This window comes from Manis pentadactyla, chromosome 12, assembly GCF_030020395.1.
Source record: "Manis pentadactyla isolate mManPen7 chromosome 12, mManPen7.hap1, whole genome shotgun sequence".
NCBI lineage: Eukaryota > Metazoa > Chordata > Mammalia > Pholidota > Manidae > Manis > Manis pentadactyla.
Genome location: NC_080030.1, coordinates 28,731,186 through 28,755,484, shown reverse-complemented (window position 1 = coordinate 28,755,484; position 24,299 = coordinate 28,731,186). Strand labels below are relative to the sequence as shown.

The following is a 24,299-nucleotide window of genomic DNA, read 5'->3' as shown; positions in this document are numbered from 1 at the left end:
TTAAAAATTAAAGCAAGTAGGCAACTGGCTAATATAGGACGGACTACCTGATATACACAGGCAATTCTGGGACAAGAAAATATTTTTAAAAAGCACTTATTTAACTAAAACTTTCCCGAAGTTTTACTGTAAACAAAAGGCAAAACAAAGCATTTTCTTTGACGTTTATGGACAGATAAGTATTGTACTTATTCAGGTACTTCTTGAATACAAAAAAGCATTAAGGAGCTTACAATCTCACTGATAATGTAAAATAAAAGGAAGCAAATAAACAGGCAGTACAGTGCATGATTATGCCTAAATGAACCCTAGGAGAGATGAAGGTAATCTGGGGGCCAACCAAGCATCAGGAAGCAAACAATCCAAGAAACAACTACCAAAAATCTCTTTGTGACAGACGAAGAGTGCTTAATATAGCAGTAGCAAAAATAAAATATAATTGAATCTATAAACCAGTCTTTTTTTTTTTTTTATTCTACCTGTTCGAAGACATACACCATGCACTGAGTGTTTTCCCAGGTGCAAAGCTCTGTTCAAACGAGCCTCACAGCGTCCTTAGAGGGTAGGTACTATTACTATTCCATTCAACAGACGGAGAAACTGAGGCGGAGAAGTCGGGTAGATCGCCAAAGGTCTCACCAATAGTGGGTTTAAACAACCAATATTTCAAAACCTGTACCTCGTCTACACCCACCAAAGACCACTGAGCAAAGCCCCGGCGAAGCGGCCTAGCCGGAATCTCGGAGGAGCCCCGCCCGTCTCCGTTTCCGGTAAGCTAGTTACCCACGGAAAGCACGGAAGTGACGGCATGCCCACACTTTTCAGCCCCGTAGCTCCCGCCCAGGCATGTCCCACCAACTGAAAGTGGGCCTGGCGGAAGTGACGTTATCAACGCGCGCCTGGAGTTCACGGGGGTCAGGAAGGGTCCCCGTGGCGGGCTCCTCGGCCGCCTGCGACTTCACTTCGTTTGCGCGGGATGGTAATAGTCTCTGCAGCGACTCCAGGTAACAGCCCTTTGGGCGTTCCCTCTTCTGTGAGGATTCGTGCAGCGGCGACCACCGCAGCGAGGCCCCGTAGCGATGTCGGGAGCAGTGGCCGAGTGGGCTCGCAGGCCGCGCGAGGACGTTCCTTTCGCTCGTGCCGCCGCCGCTCCGGCCTATACCGGCCGCCCATTCCGCCCGGTGCCCTCCTCTCCTGTGGTTGGAAAGCGGCTTTCTATCGTACGAGCGTAGGGTGCAGGGCGCCGGGAGGGGCATGGGGCAGCACAGACCCGCGCATCCAAGACCCGTAGGCTTTCTGTTCTGCCATCCATTTCTCCTCGATTTTGGAAGGCAGATTTACCCCGGCTTTTACCGCCTGTCTTGCTACCAGAAGGGGTGGTTTTATTATCAAGTTGCGCTTGGGACTTTAACGTTTTGTCAGAGGCCGGAGACTTCGGGCACAGTTGAGCTTAAAATACCAATACACATAACTTTATTTACAGGGCCTCCCTGTCTAGACCCGGACAGTGTGGTTTTCTAATTTCAAACTCTAGGTAGCCTTCTCTGAAAAGATTATGGTTGATATAATTATGCAGATACTAGGAGGCTATGCAGAATTAATGGATTCTTTATCCTTATCGGTGTCTCCAGAAACTACTGAAATCGATGTTTCAGTTTCCAAAAGCTGAAGATACTTGCAAATGACTCTGTGTTCTTAGTGCAGTTCTAACGACGCAGGTGAGGAAAGATGGTCAGTGCCCTCTCTGGGAGTGATGGAGAGCTCTCAACAATCGTTAACATCAAGTACCAGCTTAGTTCCACACATTTCGTCTATAGACTTTTTGTTTGCAAACAGGGGTCTGGAGCCACCACTTTCTGGATGAATCTCTAGTTATATTTTGAGTGCTTTAAATCTCGCACTCATTATCTTTTTCCTCATTCGTAGTATTGAATGCCTTAAATTGAACTTCCAGCCTCCAGTTTTCTCTCTTCAAATTCATCCACACTGTTGCCAAAGTAGGTCTGTTTATGCTGCACTTCAAAATCTTGTCACTGCTCTATTGCTTATGTAAGAATGATTAAGTTCCTGCTGTGGTGATCCCCACCTGTATTTGCTTCTGCAGGAACTTTTTATACAGTTGTTTGGAGCTTCTGCTTGCATACTGCATGCTCTTTCAAACGTTGTCTCTTTAGTGCTTGATCTTTTGCCCTTTTGCCTGAAGTGATGATTTGTAAGTTCCTAGTTCCCCTGCTGGACTGAAATCACATGGTCTCTGCTTTGTGAAAATACTCCTCTTCAGAACCTTGGCAGTTATATTATCTTCTTGTCCATTCATTCATGATCACAGGCTACATGCCAGGTGCAGGGCTAAGTGCAGAGATTGCATAGACATCTGCCCCTGTCTTTGTGCTGGTTTCTGCACTCAGAGAGCTTTATATATGGTGCATCTCTGCTATTGATAGTGCTTAAGTTTTGCATACTCTTTTATGGAACTCTGATGCCAAGGACTACATAGCCTTTTCATATTTATATTTGCAGCACTTATATTATTGTTATAGGATAACAGTGTCAAAAAGTATAATTTTCTTCTATCTCTGACATTTTTTTATGTTGTTTTCATCTTCATTTTTGGTCTTTTCCAGTGATCTAGATGTAGGATATATAGTCTTTTGTCCTCTCAAAGTGATTATCCTATTCTTTCCTTTATCTGACAAATATTTGAGTGCTTTGTACCAGGACAAGCACGTGTGTATTTGAGATATAACTTGCGACTTTGAGACTTGAAAGTTCTATTTGAGAAATTCTTACTAGATGATAATGTTTAAACTGAAATCTGATAACAATAGCTACATTTATCTTGTGCTTACTGCATGGTAACTAGATGCTGTTCTTATGTATTACTGATTAATCAGTCCTGTTTGAGTCTCAGTTTTCACAGCAGCCATGAGTGAGTTACTGGTCCATCTCAACTAAACTGAAGGTCTTTCAGTAGTCACTTGGTTCTCTCGAATAAAAGGAATTTGAAATGTGTAGCCAGTAAAGACATGATTTAAGCAGAGCCAGATGCAGGCACAGTTTGTACTTCTATGTTCTAAAGAGTTAAAGTTATTACATATATAAAAACATGGTGTTTTATTTGTTTTGTAAGCTTTTATTACAATGTTTAATTAAAGTAGTAGCTCAACAAATAATCACACCAAAGTCTATTGGATGCAGTTGAATGTTTACTTAACTTAATGCAGAAGATGTTGTGGAGAATGTAAAGCTGATTGGAATATTTAAAAACCTGAACTTGGCCTAAATGCTCTGTGTATACAGTGCTTAATGTTCCTACTCAGATACGACAGTTTGTCTAGGAATTCACTTCTTGTGGGCACTATTTTCTAAGTTTTCAGTGCTGATTATGACACTTTAATTTTAAGCATTACATAAATATTTATATTAAACATATAATGAAACTTTTTCTCATGTTGCAAATTTTGCATGCAGTCACAGGAAATGTGGAAAGAATAAGATTTCAGCATTACAAGGTAAATGTATTGCAAAATAGCTTCACTGGCACTTTTCTCTGCGTTTTGTATAGCTGTAAGATGTTTTATGAGGCTATGCCACTTACTTGTATTTTTACACTAAATTTCAAACTTTTTTCAAAGCATCATCATCACTGTTCCCTGGTATGAGTGAAGATACTGTAGACAGTTGAGGAAGTTGCTACGAAGAGTGCTGGGATGCTCTAGGAAAAAATTGAATGCTGAACCAAGTTCCAGTCCAAAGGTTTTTGATTTGCCGAGAAGAAGGTGACCATAATGGATCAGAACAACAGCTTGCCACCTTATGCTCAGGGCCTGGCCTCCCCTCAGGTAATAACAGCTGGAAGGAGAGTGCAGATGGGACAGAATCTGTGTTGTAAGAGACTGTATAAAGGCGAAGAAGGGAACTTAACCGTCTGTTGTTGAGAAGTCCTGTATGGCTTTGAATAGGCATGATAGTATTTAATTTGGAGAGTTTATTTGAAAGCTAAAATGTGTGTTTGTTTATAAAAAGTGAATCTTGATAAACATGTAATGAAAGTGTTCCAAGTGATTACAGGGGGGTCTTTGATTTTGAAATTAACTCTCACAGAATTATTTTCCAGTTTTATCTTTCCTTTTTTGTGTTTAAGGTTCTAAATAGCATGTTTTTAAAATTATTTTAAGTGAACTATTGAGGTATAATTTATATACAATAAAAACACCCATTTTAATATATGTTTGTATAATTGTGCACACCTGTGTAATTTAAAGACCATTTCATTTACCTTAGAAATCCCTTCCTGGCTCTTTGTAGTCACTCCTTTTAGCCTCACACAACTACTGATCTGCTTTCAGAGCTACAGATAGTTTTGCCTGGTCTAGACTTTCATACAAATGGAATCATACCAGGATGTGCTTTTTTGTGTGTCTGTATGCTTTGCCCAGCGTAGCATCTATGTAGTGCAGAACTCTCTCCTGTTGCCGCCCAGTGCTCCAGAGTGTGTGGTTGCACCACAGTCTGCTTAGCCCTCACTGACATTAGGAGTCTTTCCAGGTTGAGGCCATTATGAATAAAGGTGCTTTAAATATCTGTGTGTGGGCTTTGTGTGAACTACATTCTTTTCCTCTTGGATAAATACCCAGGAATGAGGTTGCTGGGTCATATGACAAGTGTATGTTTAACTGTATAAGAAATTGCTAAACCATGTTCTTAAGTCCCACCAGCAGTATAACTGTTCTAGGTGCTCCACATCCTCACCAGTGTTTGGAGTTTCTCACTTCTAGCCATTCTAGTGGTTGCTCAGTAGTATTTCTTTGTGGTTTTAATTGGTATTCTCTTGATGACTTGTATCTTGAGCATCTTCTCAAGTGCTTATTGGCCATTTATATATCTTTATTTGTAAATGTCCTTCGTATCTTTTGCCTGTTCTCTATTGGCTTATTTGTTCATCTTTTAATGAATTGTGATTGCTTTTAATGTATTCTGGATACCAATCCTTCCTCAGATGTGTGTTTTATAGATGTTTTCTCCCAGTCTGTGGTTTACTTTTAAATTTTCCTAGTGGTGTCTTGCAAAGACTAGTTCTTAATTTTTTCTGAATTCCATTTATCAGTTTTACTTCATGGTTAGTGTTTTTACATCCTAAGAAATCTTTGCCAATCCAGGGTAATAAGGATTTTCTCCTCATAGTTTCAGCTGTTACGTGTATGTTTGTGATCAGTATTGAGGTCTTTTTTTTACATGATATAAAGAAAAGCAGACCTTTCAAAACCTTCTTAGTCTTTTAAAAATTAATGTAACCTGAATTTTTTCTACTTCATACTTTATAAATGTATGTAATAAATGCAATAAAATAATACTGTTAGGGTCTACAGCATATATTTGGTGTTCCTCCTCTCATATTCTTTGTTGCAACTATGTTGGTGAAACAATTTAATATAAATATATTTGAAATTTCTAGTTTGTGCTTTCTGCTAATAAGCTAGTGGAAATAGTAAAGGATTTGGCTCTTTTTGGGGGTTATGTGCCCATTGGAGACTAATGAAAACTATGGCTCCCTCTGTGCAGAAATGTTGGGTATAATTTTAAGAAGTTTCACAGAGAGGTCACAGGCTCTGCAGACTCCGTGGGCTCCATGGACTTTGTGGTCTCAGCAAACCATTAGACTGAGTCTCAGGAAGACTTGGTTGTGGTCTTGGCTCCTTTACCACTGAGATCTGTGGTCTTGGGCACGTCATTTAGCTTCTCTTGGTGTCAGTTTTCTTGCCTCTAATATGGGAAGAACAACATCTATTTCCCTTTACCAAAGGGCCGCTGTGAGACTCAGATCAATTAATAAATGTAACGATGTCTGGAAAAGTTTAGAAGCATAGGAAAGTGAGTTGATTTTATTCTGATACATGCCTTGTATTTTGTTGATATAAACTCAGGGAGAGCAGATGATCAGCCTTTTTGAATAGTATTCTAATAGCTGTCATTATATTTGCTGACACGAGTGTTTTTGTATGTCTGTCATTGTATTGAATGCTTTAAGTGGATAGGGTAATCATTACAGTGTGTCATTTAAGCTAAGACAGATCTTTGAGAGAGACATGGGGTCCTACCCATGTGGCATGGTAGGATGATGTTTTAAACAAAGGTGTGTTCACCCCAGTTATCTCCCTTATTCTTTCCAACAATCTTAGAGCATTGTTATCACCTAGTTGTGCCTGAAGGGTTAAGCGACTTCCTCAAGTTCTCACGTACAATAATTGAGCAGAGTTGGACTTCACACACAGGTATACTTCCGAGTCCTGAGGCTATAGCTACGATGTTACAGTGAGGAGGAAAATGGCAGGTGTCAGAACAGCTTGTTCCTCCCTATTAGTGCACAGCATCCCCTTCTGCACTCTGAAGGTGCTGGTCTCACCAGCTCTCCAGCAGACAAGTCTGACCCATTGTCCTTCTGACTTCCCACAGGGCGCCATGACTCCTGGAATCCCTATCTTCAGTCCGATGATGCCGTATGGAACAGGACTGACTCCACAGCCTGTTCAGAATGCCAACAGTCTGTCCATCCTGGAGGAGCAACAGAGACAGCAGCAGGCAGCAGCTCAGCAGGCAACATCCCAGCAGGCGACACAGGGGGCCTCAGGCCAGACCCCGCAGCTCTTCCACTCACAGACTCTCACAACTGCACCCTTGCCAGGCACCACGCCTCTGTATCCTTCCCCCATGACCCCCATGACCCCCATTACCCCTGCCACGCCGGCCTCGGAGAGCTCTGGGATTGTGCCACAGCTGCAGTGAGTACTCTGTGGGTCCCCTTGCCTAGGGGTGCAGCTCTCAGGTCCGCCAGTCAGTGTTGCTCTCTCTCACTTGGGAAGGGGCAGCAGAGCTGCCAGTGCGTCGGTGCCCTCAGTCAAAGGCTCTCATGGCACCTTCAGAAATGCAGTAGCTTTTGTTCATGGGCTTGGCGCAAGTATGTGAACACAAGCTACAAAGTTATTCCTGTACACATTTCCCCATAGATGAACTGCTGAATCCAGTGTTATGTAGTCTCCCTCCCTCGGGATGTCTTTGCTTTTTGAGAAAATTACTTAGAAAGTCACAATGGTCCTTGTTCTTTGCCATTGTTTACTACGAGAGCTGCATATAAATCTTTGAAGGGCTGTGTGCTCACAAGCTGAGAATGGCCGTTCTACCCCAAATGTATTTTTCTATCTAAATGAAGTGGGTGCTAACAGGGTAGCGGTGGGGGACTAGGAACAAATTTCTCCTTCCTGGAAAGCACAGATGTTCCCACATATCTGTCAATGAGTAGTATGTAGCTTTTGCTTTTAGGAAGTTTGTGGCCAGATTGAAAGGTTCTTTGTAAGAACTGTATCACTACATTTCCCTGGATACCTTCTCTAAAGAACTAAGCAGTGTTTAATCATGGGTCCTGACTGCTGTTCAAAGACTTGAATCTGACAATGGGTCTTTTGATCTGACACAGTTCTAAAAATTTTAATTGTAATGATTTTACAGAGAGCACTTGTTAGTTCATCTCTCTCAACACCAGTCCCTGTTGTCCTGCCTGCTCATCTGGCTCTGGAGGGGATTAAAGTCTGTACCTCCAGTCTGAGTCATAGACTATGAGCAGCTGTGAAATGGTGCTCTGTATTTTGCCAGCACCTTCATCTTTCTGATATTCCACATAGTGTCTAGTCGGCCACATCCCTGAGTTTCTGCTGTCTGATAAGAGCACTGGATGGGAATTCAGTGGCCTCTAAATCTTATAGGCTGATGAAGAATGAGGGTAACTATTTAATAATGAAAATATTTAAGACTACGTTTTTACGGAGGATACTGGGAAGATGGCAGAGTAGGAAGCACCTGTGAGGTGGGAATCTGTGTAATGATAACAGACTGGCAGAATCTGTGCGATGGAACTATGTAGTCTGTTGAAGGTTTGCAACTCCTAGGGGAAGGCTCAAACCCCAAATTGTGGTCTTCTTTTTTTTTGCTTAAGTTAAGCTCTTAGCATAGGAGCAGTTACCCAGCCCCAGCCCCAGCCCCAGCCCCCTGGCAGACATTTGTGCACATTTCTTAGGGCAGTTTGCATACAGGTTATGGGAGCCAGGGTAGGCAAAAAGGACCCTGTCCTTCAAATATTGGAGAATTGTTCTCTGGTTGCTGATAGCTGTCTGGTCACAGGTACAGACAGAGGTAGGCAATCATTCTTGTACCTTCCCCATTGTCTTCTCTGGCTGAAGTGACTTCCAGGGGAATTTAAAGTCCCAGTGCCTTTCTCCCCACCTTCACTTTCTGCTTTTTCCCTGCTGAAAGCCAGACATTAAAGACCAAGGCATTCAAAACCATTTGTACATATGGGGGAAAAATAGAAAATGAGGCATGTTCCCAAGGAAAGGCTCACAAGACATAGACATAAAGTTTACACCTCAGGCTGAGGTACAGAGACAGCCTACGACAATCAAAAAAGAGGATAAGAAAGCAGAAAACTTAACACAATCAAGCAACTAAATCAAACAGGTACTGAACATTCCACTCAAGGACAGCATACACATTCTTCTAAAGTGCAATTGGGACGTTTTCTAGAATACACCATGTTGTTAGGCCACAAAATAAGTCTCAGCAGATTTTAAAAAGTAGCTGTCATACAAAGTATCATCTTTGACCAAAATGGGATGAAGTTATGAATCATTAACATAAAATTAGAAAATTAACAAATTTGTACAGATTAAACAACACATTTTTAAACAGTCAATGGATCGGAGATCACAAGGATGATTAGAAATAGAATTGAAAACAAAAACAGCAAATCAAAGCTTATGAGATGAAGCTAATGCAGTGCTAAGGGAGGAATTTATAGTGCTTGTGCTAAAAAACCAAGAAAGAACTCAAGTCAACTAAATTTTACAACTTAAGGAACTAGAAGAATGAAATAAATCCAAAGCTAGCAGAAGGAGGAAATAATGAAAATTATAGCAAAGATAAATGAAGTAGCGAATAGAAAAACAATAGAGAAAATAAGTGAAATAAAAAGTTGGTTCTTTGAAAAGATCAATAAAATCAACAAACTTTTAGCTCCATGGACAGAGGACAAAAAGAATGAATACCCAAATTGCTAAAATCAGAAATGAATGTGGGGATACTACTATTATATGGAAATAAAGCATGTTATAAGAGAGAGTACTGTGAACAATTTGTATGTCAAAATATTGAATAGCCTAGTTGAAATGAACAAACTTCTAGAAACACAAAACCTACCAAGAACAAATGACAAAGAAATAGAAAATCTGAAGAGAACTACAACTAGTAAGGAGATTGAATCACTAATGAAAAACATCCCAACAATAAAGGCCCTGGGCCTGATGCCTTCTCCAGTGCATTTTCCCCGGCGATCAAAGAAGAGCTGTTTCTGCTCCTCAAGCTTTCCCAAAAAGTGAAGAGGAGGGTGTATTTCCTAACCCATTCATTGAGGCCAGTGTTATGGTGACACCAAAGCTGGAGGAGCTCTATAAGACAGGTAAACTACAGACCTATATCCTTATGATCACTGATGCAAAAATCTCAACAAAATACTAGGAAACAGAGTTTGGCAGCATATTAAAAGGATAATACATCATACCCAAGTGGGATTTATTCCTGGAATACAAGGATGATTCAATATATGAAAATAAGTAATATACCACAACTAAGGGGAAAAAATCTGATTATCTCAATTGAGACAGAGAAGGCATTTGACAAAATTCAACACCCTTTAATGATAAAAACACCTAAAAAAATAAGAATACATAGAGGCTATCTTTCTATAATAAAAGCTGTATATATGAGAAACCAACATCAAACAATACTCAGTGTTGAAAGACTTTAGGCTTTTCCTTTAAGGTCAGGAGTAAGGCCAGGATATCTGCTTTCACCACTTCTATTCAACATAGTACCAGAAGTTCTAGCAAGAGAGTTTAGACAAGAAAAACTAAAAGGCATGCAAATTAGAAGTAAAAGTAAAATTATCTTTGTTTTTAGATGATAAGCTCTTATGTAGAAAATGTAGAAAATCCTGAAGTCTGCACACACAGATCTAAGGAATTCAGCAAAGCAGCAGGATACAGTTAACATTCAAATATAAATTGCATTTCTATGTATAATGAAAAAAATTATGAAAGCAATTACATTTATTAAATGATCCAAAGGAATGAAATACTTAGGAATTAACTTAGCCAAGGAGATGAAAGACTTGTACAGTGAAAACTACAAACACTTCTGAAAGAAATTAAAGAAGATGTAAATAAATGAAAATCCATCCCATATTTGTAGACTGGAAATACTGTTAAAATGTCAGTATTACCCAAAATGATACGCAGATTCAGTACAATCCCTATCAAAATTCCAATGGTGTTTTTTTTTTTACAGACATAGAAAAACCCATTCTAAAATTAATGTGGAATCTCAAGGGACCCCAAGTAGCCAGTACAATTATGAAAAAGAACAAGCTGGAGGTTTCAGACTTCCTGATTTCAGAACTTACAATGCTATAGTAATCAAACCTGTATGCCAGTGACATAAAGACAGACATAAGAATGGAATAGAATAGAGAGTCCAGAAATAAACCCTTGCATATGTGGCCAAATGATTTTTGATGAGGTTGTCAAGACACCTCATTGGATAAAGGACAGTTTTCAACTAACAGTGCTGGGGAATCTTGATACCCACATGCAAAAGAATGAAGTTGGACTCTAATTTAGGTTACATCACATATAAAAACTAATTCAAAATAGGTGAAGGACCTGTATGTAAGTGCTGAAGCAATAAAACTCTTAGAAGAAAACAGGACAGATGCTTCATGACAGGTGACTTGGCATTGATTTCCTGGATATGACATGAAAGGCATAGGTAACAAGTAATACACAACTTGAACTTTATAAAAATAATTTTGTACATCAAAGACTATTCACAGAGTAAAAAAGTAATCCACAGAATGGGAGAAAGTTTTTATAAATCATATCTGATAAGGAATTAGTATCCAGAATATATAGAGAATTCCTGAAACTCAACAAAAAAACCCAAACAGCCCAATTTAACAGTGGGCAAAGGACTTGAATAGGCATTTCTACAAAGAAGATACACGAATGGCCAACAGCACGTGTAAAGATGGTCAACATCACTACACATGGAAATGTAAATCAGAACTACAATGAGATACTACCTCACATCCATTAAGATGACTACTATCCAAAAAGCAAAATACAACAAATCTTGGCAAGGAGGTGGATAAATTAAACTCTCCTGTGCTGTTGGGAATGTAAAACGGAACAGCACTATGAAAGACAATATGATGGTTCTTCAAAAAATTAAAAACAATGCCCAGATGAGTCAGCAATACCACTTCTGGGGATATACCTGAAAGAATTGAAAGCAGTCTTGAAGAGATGTTTGTACGCCTATGTTCACAGGAGCATTATTCACTATAGCTAAATGTGGAAGCAACCAGTGTCAATGGATAAGCAAAATATGGTATATTCATACAATGGAATATTACTTAGCCGTAAGAAGGAGGGAAGTTCTGCAGAGTGCTATAACATGGGTGAATTTTGAAGACATGCAGAGTGAAATAAGCCAGTCACAAAAAGACAAATACTATATGATTCCACTTACATGAGGTACTTAGAGTTATTACAACCATAGAGGCAGAAAGTATAAAGGTAGTTGCCAGGGCCTGGGGAGAGGGGAGAATGAGTTATTAATAGTTTATGTAGAATTACAATTTACAGAGATGGGTAGTGGTGATGGTCACATAACAGTGCAAATGTATTGAATACCACTGCAACTTTATACTTAAGAATGTTAAGATGGTAAATTTGATGTATATTAACACAGTTTTTTTAAAAAAGGAAAAATACAATTAACAATTATATGAGTAAATATATGATAGATACACCACAATTTACTTGATTCAGTTCATAAGTGGACAAATGCTGAAGGCATGTGTGTATATAAAATTTACTGGAAGATGATGCAGAAATGTAAACATTCATTGAGTTGCTCATCCTAGTTCTTAAAATTGTGTGTTAAGAGAGTCATCCTTTCAACCAAATTTTGAGCCATCAAGTATTCAGAAATGCTGCATTTTCACGGTAGGAAAAAGAACCAGAAGCATCAATGAGCTAGAACTGATGGAGATGCATTTGAAATATGGAATCAGTATTCTAGGACAGTGGTGTTCCAGGCTTGTGAATGATGGTTGATGGGCTATTAGTTTCATTCAGAGGGCATTGCCCATTTCAGTCAGTACCTTTGAAACCAGGAAAATACAGAATAAAAGTTCGGGTTTGCTGTGTGTAAGTTTTATTAAGATTTCTAATAAACGTGTTTTTCATTCTTTTGTAAGTTATTCATAAAATGATAATAAGTATTAAAAAATGAAAAGGGTGCATTGGACCCAGATAATACATGGTGGAGTTTGTTTTTCTTGATTTCCTAAGGGTTAATCAGAAGAAAGAGCAGGTGTTTTTCTTTGTTAAAGATACTGGATTCTTGTTCTTCCAAAAGATAATTTTTGCGAGGAGGACTGGGAAAGTCACACCTGCATGTTCTCCTTATAGTGGTTGGTGGTGGCTGTTCAGAGCTCGAGGGTGAGTTGAGTCAGTATGGTAGACGGACTCAATCCCAACTTCACCACTTAGGAGCCTTGTGTATCTGGAGCAAGTTATCCCCAGTGAAGCCTCAGCTTCATCTGAAACAGAGAATGTAATAGTTACTATTTTTTATTTAACTGAGAGAATCTATGGGTGGTGCTCCCCAGAGTGTGTGGTACTTGTTGAACAATTAATGTCAGAGATTTAGAAAAATGTTTAATGTTGAAAATAAATTAGTTTATTAAACTAATTTAATGAAATTAAATTACATCTGGTGAAAGATTTCTAGATAAATGTGTAACACCTTATCCTGTAAAAGTTAAACAATCATGTTGTCTTTCCAAATTTCTTGCAGAAATATCGTATCCACAGTGAATCTTGGCTGTAAACTTGACCTAAAGACCATTGCACTTCGTGCCCGAAATGCTGAATATAATCCCAAGGTCAGAGCAATTATAATGTATTTCAAATTACAATAATGTAAGAATTCACTTCTAAAGATCCCTAAATCAAAAAGTATGTGTCATGCTTAAGTTGGTTGACACCAACAAAATGAGAATTTAAAGCAAAATGTGTATTTTTATGGAATAGCTGCTGTGTAAGAGACCCTAGGAAAAAGCAGTCTACAGGATAAACTAAGTTTATATACCCATTGTGATGAGAATCATGTGAATTTAGAAGGCAAAATGTATGGTATGATTCTGTTTATGTTTTGAAAACTATATAGGATAGAGTGTTATACCCAGTATATGAATTTAGTCCAGAATACTCCAGTTGGAAAACTGGGCAGGGCATATGGATGAAACAAGATGGGGGAAGAATTAATAATTGTTAAAGTTGGGTAATAAGTGCAAGGGAGTTTATTATATTTTCTGATCTGAAGATAGCAGCCTGAGTTCATGTTAAGGTTTTTGTCCTTGCACTAGTAGAAAAGCTGTTTTGTAAAAAAATAGTACATGTTTTCATTCAAAAATGAGTGGACATTCTTAGAGGGACAAACAGAAACCCGGTGCCTGAGTCAGAAGGTAATCATGTTGGAGAGCTCTGGGGCATCGTCCTTCAAAGATGACTCCCTTGAAGTGGGAGCCTTTCAGAGTTACCTCAAAGATAGGTACTTGACTATTAGCATGCTGTTTACTTTTATGCAAGGGAAACCAGTAATAAATTGCTTTCACCCTCTAACACAGGTAAAGTAAGATTTTCTATAAGAAAAAGAAAAGAGAGGGTAGAAGGAACAGCCTGAGAATGTAACTGAACTGTATGTGATAGGCTCCATGCCTGTGTGTGTCCATGGGTGTGTTAGCGCCTCGGAGTCTTACCAGATTGTGCCATTTCTTTTACTGATGTCTCAGTGCCCCTTGGGATAAACTCAAGGCCCACAAGGGCTTCACTTTCTCATAGGATGTCATTAGTTAGTGTCATCTGGAAACAGTGGCCATATAGCAACATTTAAGCACCAGGATACTAGACAGCAGAGGAGGGAAAATAATAAGAATAATCTAAAATACCCTAGGAAATAGGTGGAATTTACTTCATACCCAGTTTTTTTAGTTTGCTTAAGCCTAAACAGAAGAATTAACACCCAGGAATCAGCTTGGTCAGTTTCAGGAACCAAGTCTTTTTTCTCAGTGGTGGGTGGTTCTGTTCCCCATTCCCTGAAGTATTTGTCCTGGTGCTGACAGGTGTGTCAGCATTTGTAGTAATCCTCCTACTTGACTGGCCGTTGATAAGTTGAGGACAGTTCTCTCTGGCTCTGTTTTAGACAGTGTATTTAAGATAGTTTGTTGGATTAGCCATTTCACTTACTTTTTGAGTTACAATCCAGGAACTCCTGTTTCAGTTCAGAAATTCCTACTAGTCAGGATAGAAATCTTGAAAAACAGTGAAAGCATTTACCATTTTTGTTGAGGGACTGTGTTGGGATCTTGGAAAAGCTGGATAACAAATTTGAAGCTTAAGCAAACAGCCAAAAAAGATTAATACCAAGGGGAAGGAGTGAGGGAAGGAAGAGGCAGTTAAGTAATAAAACTTAAGTCTGGATCTACCCTGGGTCTTCATTCAGAGGTTTTCTGAGGAAGCTGTATTTTCAGGAGTCATTGCTATCTGGAGGCCTTGTAGTAGGTGTGGGGTCCATCTTCAGGCAGAGCCCATACATATCCAGTTGGATTTTGAGAACGTACCCACTGGGGATGGTGTTATGCATACATACTGATGCCTGAAAATAGAATTTCAGTTAGGATAGTCTGGAACGTTTTCTTCTAGGCAGTTTGAAGGCTGGCTTGGTATCGCCTGCATCTTGCTATCTGCTGCCTGTGTGGCTTGCAGAGGTGTGTGCAGTGATATTTTCTTTGGTGATGTAGCTTACCCAGACATTGGTTTGATGGTGAAGGTTGTCCGCACTATCCGAAAGTTAGCATTCCATCACTTCGCTTTTCAGAAGACCTACATTAGTACCTGTTTTCACTAACCAAATGAAATCAGAAGAGGGTTTTTGTTTTTAGGAAACAGTAATTCCTGCTTTACTAGATGCCATTTTGGCTCATGAAAGTTTCATAGGAACACTTCACTTCTGGATAGCAGGGGAGACTACTTGACAATGTCAGGACATAACAAGGTTGAGACTGTTAGTGGGGAGTCAGGCCAATTCTCATCAGTCTGTCAAGAACATCTTCATAGGGTGAGAATTTGGGGGCGGGGAGGTTTGAGGTGTAGATCACCTTGTTACTAGGGCTAAGATGTTAGGCCAAGGAAAGTAAAATTCTTTGGAAACTTGGACAGTTTCAGCATTGGCCTTTTATCAAAGGAAAGCTTTAACCAATCAGAAAACCATTGACATACTATTACGGTGCATATCTCAGCTTTTAGACTTGGGCATTGAATGAAAGCAAAGTGGGAGCCCAGAGCCTTGCCCACCATTACAGTTCATCCTGGCTTCTAATGACTAAAGATATGGCAGTTCTCACAGCCGCTTGAGCTCCCCACGTAAAGTGTCCCCACCAGTATTTTGTGAAGTCCAAATCAATGTACGCATTTGTCTCAGACATTTTATGTTTGGCAGTGGTAGCTTTTTGCTGTGTGTCTGTTTGCATGCACGTGTGTACTTAAAATTTCAAGATGACTTTAAGTAACACCATGTATTTTTGAAATATTTTAATGAAGAGAAAAGATGCGAAATTTCTGCCTCCCCCCTCAATGTGAAGAAAAGATTATCTTTGTTGTATCACTGATAGTCAAACCTAGTAACAGCTGTTGTTTGCATGACTTAGAGAAGCCACTTTCCTTTTGTAATTGATATTTACTTCAGAAGTCTGATTTCCTCTAATAAGTCATTATTTTTAATGTTTTAATTGAAGATAACCAAAGAAGACAGAAAATTCTCATTTTAATAAGGACACAACTCTAAAAAGCTTATCAACTATTAATATTTATTTCCACATGAATCTCTAGCAAGTTGACTATCTTAGGAAGGAGTTGTTGGTAAGGTTATACAGCAATATTTAAGATGTTATAAGATGTTATAGTATATCAGTGTAAAGTATACCTTGATTATCTTAAGCACATGAATTATTATTGAATGACTCATTAAGTTTTATCAGAGCAAAACAGTCAGAATGAGGTAGATTTAGATTTATTTTGATCATTGAGATTTTGGGTTACTTTTTTTTAAGGGAAGGGAAGTAAAGTAGTTGGGTTTAGACTAGAGTAGTATTTAGGATTTATATAGGAAGCAGACAGAATTATGTTAGAGAAGTGTAGGGTGTTTGCCAGCTGTAGCAGATAGGGAAGTTGGATACAGAAATGTTAGCTGTTGGTTAAATAATGGTCTTGGGGTGAATTTCTAAATCTCTAAAACAACCTTGTCTTTGACGTACAAATGAGAAAGCATTAGCCTAGGTGGGAATGTCCAAAGCCAGAGTTGCTGTAACAACTGGCTGAGAAAGAAAATGGCTTGTTTAGCTTTTGAGACTTATTGTTACCTTGTTTGAGCTGTTTAAAATATAGAGAGCATTAGCTATGCCTAATTATTTTAGAACTCCTTCTGTTCATGGTGAGAGAATAAATCTTTATGGTACCCAATGGCCATTTAGGAAGCTTTAAATAAATACTTAGTTCTATTATTTTGAATTCAGAGTAAAATAGAATTTAGAGGAAATAAAATACATATTTCTTGTTAACTGTTGGTATAGTCTCAACCATTTACAGTGATTTAATTTAGCCAAAGCAATCCAATGTTGTTTCCTTTAGGTTCAGGGAAAACTGGAAGGCAGATAACCCAAGGAATGTGTAGCTGTCTGCCTGTCAGTGCACATTATGTATGTCTTTTATAATTGTTTGAAGTGGCAAAATAAACGTGTATGTTAACATCATTCTTTCACCAAATAATTGAATGGCCATTGTATAACATACAAAAATGAGAGAGAGGAAAGGGTAAATAAAAACTTCCTTGACCAGCATTTTTATGTTCATCTCAAGAAATTATCTAAAATATTAAAAATTGTTTAACTATTTGTGTAAGTTCCTAAGGTAACTAAGGTCTGGAAGTCATCAATTAACTACCATGGCAAGTCCGTATGACCAGTAACATTATACAAATTAATCTTTTATATCTCAGAATTGGATTTAGTTGAATACATAATTTTACAATTGTATAATCTCCAATGAAATATTAGCTGTCTGACCAGTAAAACCAGTAGAGGGAATTTAGGAAATGCAAAATAATTAGGGTTTTCCTGCGGCTTGTATAAACTAGAATATAGTGCTAGCATTTTACATGGTAGTAAAATCTAAGGGAAGACAGGGCAGTTTTTAAACTAAAATTGTTAAAGCTGTCAAATTTGGCAGAGTCATCTTGATTTGAAATAATACATTAATTTTTTTCTTACGTAATTAAATATCAGATATTAAAATTCTAGAATTATTTGAAAATAATTTTTTGTTTCTTATTGTGTAACCTAGTAACTTAGGCTATTAATTCAATCCATCCTTGAAAGTTTTTCCCTTGAGTTACAATTTCAGCAAGCAAAACATGTTAAAACATAAAAGACAAAGTGAAAATTAAAACTTTTATTTTTTACTTTGCAATTATGTAAGTGCTAATACATTAATACGGTTTATAAAAGCCAACTGGAAATAGAGGAGGTCCCGTCACTACATATTGATGTGCATGTAGTCTGATTTATTAATTCCCTATAGAGGTTGAAAACTGTCAGCTTATTTGCCTAAGAAATCATTAAAAATAAATAAAATTAAGTTATAGAAGGTAGTCAAAATAAGAAGCAAATATAAGGTAGAAACAGAGGAACTAGTATTTAATAGGGATGTAAGTAAAAAGCTTGAAAAATTACCTTCTCTGGCTGGAATGTGTGTGCAAGAATACACAGGTCTTGGTCCAACTTCATCAGTAGTCATAGTTTTTTTTCTGCTCTTTGTGCAGAAGCATATGTGCCACATGGTGAATCTATGTGAAGGGTTCCATACAGGAATGTGTGACAGGTGTTTTGGTGACTCTGTATGTGCCAGGTCCTTCTTAACTACTTGTGATACTCTGTGTCATTGTCCAGTCCTCCTAACAGAAATGAGCAGTGTGGCATGACCTCATTATTCTCTTACCGTTTTAGCGGTTTGCTGCTGTCATCATGAGAATCAGAGAGCCCCGGACCACTGCACTGATATTCAGTTCTGGGAAAATGGTATGCACAGGAGCCAAGAGGTAGGTTTAAGGAGTTCTTCTCCCGGTTATATGTTACCATGCTTACTTCCTTACAATTCAATTACATTTTATGTATATTTGATAGTATGTAATATCCAAACTATTAATAAGAATCCATTTAGGTATAAAAATTTACATATAACACAGATTCATCTTCAAGTGAAAAGAGAATTGCTCAGGAATCAGTTTCAGAGCTGAGTGTGTGAGAGCGTGGTAGACCTCAGGCTCAGGCAGTGTGTTGGTTGCCCATGTCCGCTGCCTCTGGCTCTAAGCAGTCTTAACTGTGAAGGTTTGAGTTGGGCTCTTAGGGAATGCTCTCCTTTCACGAAATGCCGTTCCCTTGTCCCACTTCTGTTGGGAGTGATCCTGTCTGTGCAGGTTAGTGCTTTAGGGCCTTGATTGTTCTCAGCCTTGCCTAGCAGAGTCCACATACTTGGCAGAAGGCAAAAGATGGGGAAAGATTAAACAGTAGCTTCATAAAGCTTGGACAGATGAAGGAAGGTAAACTTTTAAAATGAAAGATAACTGAAATGCACTTTGCAGTGTCTACACATACAGGGAGTTGTGGAAGCTTTTCCTTATTCTAAACTTTGAAGTTACCTCTAATGGAGGGACAGCTGTTGGTGGGGACATACTTGCTCCTGGTCTCTGAGGTTTTTTCAGAAAGCTGGACATGGGTCTGTCCTTGGCTTCTACATAACTCTTCATTTAGTTTTCTCCTGGATGGAACATCAAAAACTAGTGTTTGTCAATGGCTGCTGGATGGATGTTTGTCTTTCCCAAACAGGTTTTTTGTGCATGTTTAGCCCTCTCTATTCAGAGCATTTCCTGCAGACAGCATAGTGTATTTCTAGTTTGGTGATTACTAAAAAGAAATCAGAAATTTATTTTCATCAAAAAAAAAAAAGTGTATGTATGCATGCTTAATTTTTGTTGTTCCTGACCCCTACACTTGAGAGTCTTGTTCGGGATGGTGTCTTTCTGCCTTTTTTTACTTAAGCTCTACATTACTGTATATTCAGAGTACAGTAACAGCTGAGTTGTGGGAATGGGTAGAGAGAGATGGCATAAAAATGGGTATAGAGTTAGTGTGTGTACTCTTCAAGTGTAAATCTCGATATTGTACTTTCAAAAGGAAGCTTGTTAATTTTTATCTCAAAGAATGTTTAGGCTGAAAAAAAAGTAGTGATAGTGGTGACTATGATATACTTCACATCTGTTAAGATCTGGGGCTATCAGTAACTTGGTGAATTGGAAAAGTGATCATTTTGTTAGGCCTACGTTTTTCTACTAAGGACCCAGGAATACTTTAATTTTTTTAACAGTAAAACTGTTAAATGTCAGTGCATATTTTCTCTTACTGGAAGTGGGTTGACTAGTTTACAGTTTTTTAAAAACAACTCTCCTAATTTGGAGTTTTTATAAGTTACTCATCTAAATAATTATTTTAGCTGGTTTTGAGTATGAATATCTCACTTTTTCCTTTCCCTAGTGAAGAACAGTCCAGACTAGCTGCAAGAAAATATGCCAGAGTTGTACAAAAGTTGGGTTTTCCAGCTAAGTTCTTAGACTTCAAGATCCAGAACATGGTGGGGAGCTGTGATGTGAAGTTCCCCATAAGGTTAGAAGGTCTTGTGCTGACCCACCAACAGTTCAGTAGGTAAGTCTGAGATGTATTATGATTGCTTTCGGCAAAAATGCATTTATAATCTATCTAAACGTTGTTCATGAGAGAAATGCAGAATAATCAGTAGGAAAGAACTCATGATGTCATTGTAGACATATTTGTTATTTAAGTTTCTTCCCAAAATCTTTGGTAATAGTGTTCTCACTAGCCTCCTACTTCCCATTCCACTTTGTGACATCCAAAGCTCCCTTTACTGGGAAGAGAGTGACTCTTCTTCTTTTATGCTTCATCCTGTTATTGATCAATAAACACATTTTAAATACAGAAATTAAACCCACAACCTCTTGTATCAATTTTTTCCTCAGCTGTTTGAATTTTTTCTTCTAGTCAACATTCTGTCAGATCTGCCAGCAAATTGTCAAGTTGAGTGATCCGATGTACTTTCTGTGTATTTTCCCTGCTACTTCCTGGTGGAGACTCAGCAGGCCCCTGCCCGCCCACCTCTCCACCTGCTCAGAGCACCCCCTGACCGACTTGCTGCCCCTGTCTCACACCGTGGCCTTCTCACATCCCGCCTCTTCGCCTGGCACACTCTCATTTCACACTCCACCTAGGAAACTCCCACTCGCGTTTCAGATACCCACCCGGGCATCTCTTCCACAGAGAAGCCTATCCTGAGTTTTTCACTTGGTTAGACACACATACATCCCATTTTCAATCTCTCTGAACTAGGAAAATGAGATTGCTAGGATCAGAACAGGGCACTCAGACCAGCAGTGCTTTCATCTGGACAGCACAATCAGGCAAAAGCTAATTCTCCAGCCAGCGCCTTTCCCGTCACTTGGGTCCCATTTCCTGCCCAAAGTCACAGCCAGTTTAAGGTGATGAGACTGGGATGATTAAAAGACACACTGTTGCTACAACTTAGAAATAAGTGATAACTGGGCTCTTCTGAGTTGATAGACATACTTGTCCAGAGTGAAACCTGGTAAGTATCAGATACACTTCAGGTAAGCATACAGAGAATAAATAGAGTTCTTATATCGGAAAATCCAGGCGCATGAGAAATGGAGTTGGTTGGTCCGCCTCACCGGCCTAAGTACGTTCTCCTTTGATGCTCCTTGAAGAATGGGCCTTCTCTTAGTTTGCTGTCCATTTTGTATTTTCCCTTGTCCAGGTCCTCATTTTATCCAAAAACATGGGCAGCTTTTAATTTCTGAACTGTTTTTGCCATTTTTCTTCTAGTTATGAGCCAGAGTTATTTCCTGGTTTAATCTACAGAATGATCAAACCCAGAATTGTTCTCCTTATTTTTGTTTCTGGAAAAGTGGTATTAACAGGTAAGTTGTAACAGGAAGTAGTGTCTGCAGGTTTGAAAGGTTTATAAAGAGTGGCATCTTCTCTCTACTGAGGACAAAAAGTATTATCATAGTGTTGGGACAAGTGGCTCACGACTTGCAGAGGATTTTTTACCCTGCTCTCCTCTCCTGTCATCCTTACACTCTGATGAGAAACCCATCCACTAGAGGGAGTGAGGGGAGGGAAGTCAGCTCAGAGCTCTGCTAGGTCCTCTAGCTGGAGCATGTATGGTGGGGAGAGCAGGAAAGGGGAGCATTATATTGCATGCGAGATTGCATTTTAATTTGGAAATCATCCTGTAAGTCTTTGGGATTCATCAGCAGTATCATTTTCAGACTTGAACAAAGCATGATTCAGAGGAGCTTGGTTGAAGGCAGCAATTAGGAGAATAAGACTCAGCCACTCTTACTGCTGCCCTGCTCAGTTCGTGCCCGGTGCAGGAACTTAAAAAAGCCATTTTAAGAAAATACTGCTGTAAAAACAAAAATAGAAGATTGTGACATGGGATTCCATCATTAACATTTCAATTCCCTATCTCTTTTAGTCAGATACGGAGAGAATTGTGCTTGCTGTTTTGTTTTAAAGTAATAATTTTACTTCTTAATATGTTAAGAAATGCCATTTCAGACTCTCATATCTATTCCAATTTTTCTTCATAGGTGCTAAAGTCAGGGCAGAGATTTATGAAGCATTTGAAAACATCTACCCAATTCTGAAGGGTTTCAGGAAGACGACGTAATGGCTGTTATGTACCCCTCCCTCTCCCACCCAACTTGTTTTTTGTTTTTGTTTTTTTAATAACAAATCAGTTTTGGTACATTTATGTGGCTGTGTTGTGAATGGCCCTGATTTGGTGAGAAGATGGACTCTCAGTTGTGGGTCGCAGCAGCAGGTGAAGCTCTCCTGCATGTGTCCCCTCAGGCCAGGAAGGTCACCTCTGCAGAGAACACCCAGTGTTTCATCAGTTGCACACATGGTGCTGCTATTTGGGCAGCACTGCCCGTTTATTTATATTTAGATTTTAAACACTTACTGCTGTTGAGAAGTTGGTTTAAGGGACAAAACTTTAAGTGTTAAAGCCACCTCTACAATTGATGGGACTTTTTAATTTCTTCCCCATAAACCAGTTTTTATATTTCTACCAGAAAAGTAAAAATGTTTTTTAAGAGTATTGGTTTTCTAATTTGTAACTCCTAGGGGTTGTTTTTGTGCCAGACACATTCCGCCTTTTCAGTATTGCAGAACAGATGTATGAATGAAAACGGCTGTACATATTTTCTTCCTTCAGAATACTCTGTACAATAAATGCTGTTTATAAAGTGTTAGATTGATGTTATGATACCTTATAAGATTCAAACGATAATACTGTTAAAAAGAAGTTGTATTTTAGATATAATGCCTAAAACCACTTGTGTGCTTGTTTCAGTCAGTGTCTCGTGATGCAATGATGATGAACTCCCTGGAAATTTAACGTTGCTTACAAAACATGTTTTTATTATGTTCCATATACTGAGCACCTCCTGTTCCCCAGATACCTTGCCTGTAATTCTCACAAAACCTGCAGTTTCCATACAGGAGGAAACTTAGGCCCCAGCTGAGGTGCTTGCCGCAGGTTACATGGATCCTAAGTATCAAAACCAGGCTGTCTGCCAGAGGCCTTGGTTGGTCAAGCTGGGGCGCGTCCAGACTGGTGGGGCGGGGGGGAGGGGTGCTGTTTTCTTAATGATGTGAGGTAGATATTTTAAGTTCTTGTGTTTCAGTGTTTGGATGTGTGCTTTTCTTTTTACTTGTAAAGACATATTTTTCAAATAGCTCAGAGGTGTATCATCAGAAAGGAAAGGCCCCCAGGTCAACTTCCAGATGAGTGGTTATCTCTCAATCCCTTTTCTCTACAGATTCTTTTTTTGGGGTGCATTTGATTCCATTTGGGAAATAATACTAAAAAATAATACTAAAGCATATGTCCACTTTTCTCTGTTTATCATAAACATATTTCCATAATAGAGAACCTGATGGTGTCACAGATACATAGCATCATCTGTGTGTTCCTTTTTGTAGCTGACCTTTCCTTCATCGTGGTCATTTGTCATCTGCAGTGTTTCTGAACTGTAAACACTGCTGTAGGGAATATCCTTACATGTGTATTTGTGTATAAGCACAGGTGTTTCTGTAGTAGACATTCCTGGAAGAGGAATCACTGCAGTAGAGAGTATACATTCCGAGTTTTGGCAGATCAATACCAGACTGGAGTACTGCAGAGAAGACTGTATGAATGGCTCTTTTTTTGCACTTGCCAATCTTCAGTGATCTCAGTAACATATGGATTGACTGGAAAGACGTGATTCTGGTATTATCCCCTTTTGTCCAAAAAAGAAGTATGTCTCCTACACTTCTAGGATGCTGGTCTGCTTTGGAAAACTGTTAACATTCCCTGACTAGTAATCACTCAATTGGGGATACGAAAGTCCCACTAGTCTGGTTTTCTAAGAGCCATTGAGCCTTAGTATGTAGGTTTTATGAGGTTCTTCAGTCAAGTTTTATAATTTTTTCATGTTGGACTTTTACATTTCATCAGTTAATTCCTAAACATTTTATGGTTCCTGTTATTAATGGGAGTTTTCCAGTTTAAAATTATTAATATATTTATCTTATTCCCAATCCCTTTACTAAATGCTTGTTATTAAATTTAGAGCTGTAAAATACAGCTCACACAGGGAACCTAACAAAACAAGTATTTAGCATTATGTATTACTCAGAGGCAGCCACCCCTGCAACTCCACCAGAACCTTGCTAGCCATCCTAGAAGCCCCCTCATGCTCCATTATAGCCACAACCCCCATTCTCCCACACACACACACACCCGTTCACCATAACCATTATCCTGACATTTATAGTGATTACCTAAACACTAATAGAGAGTAATCTTGTTAAAAAAAATATTTTTTTTTATTCCTTAAAATTCTCCCTCCTCTTTTCCTTATGGTTTACA

General features: G+C 38.8%; 1 protein-coding gene across 1 annotated transcript; it reads left to right on the top strand.

Annotated features, from left to right (window-relative positions):
* The first annotated feature begins 857 nt into the window (after positions 1–857).
* Positions 858–22,635, top strand: TBP (TATA-box binding protein). The gene is made up of 8 exons (XM_057490259.1): positions 858–1,004; positions 3,636–3,842; positions 6,454–6,779; positions 12,970–13,057; positions 18,233–18,324; positions 19,817–19,984; positions 21,197–21,291; positions 21,970–22,635. The coding sequence occupies exons 2-8, from the start codon at positions 3,789–3,791 to the stop codon at positions 22,047–22,049; spliced, it is 903 nt and encodes a 300-aa protein (XP_057346242.1). The 5' UTR covers positions 858–1,004; positions 3,636–3,788; the 3' UTR covers positions 22,050–22,635.
* The last annotated feature ends 1,664 nt before the right edge of the window (positions 22,636–24,299 follow it).

Excerpts from the sequence above, each read along its gene's own strand:
- TBP (XM_057490259.1), top strand. The coding sequence starts at position 3,789 with ATGGATCAGAACAACAGCTTGCCACCTTATGCTCAGGGCCTGGCCTCC. Across the intron at positions 13,058-18,232 it reads ATGCTGAATATAATCCCAAG|CGGTTTGCTGCTGTCATCAT; the intron begins GTCAGAGCAATT and ends TTACCGTTTTAG. Across the intron at positions 19,985-21,196 it reads ACCCACCAACAGTTCAGTAG|TTATGAGCCAGAGTTATTTC; the intron begins GTAAGTCTGAGA and ends TTTTTCTTCTAG.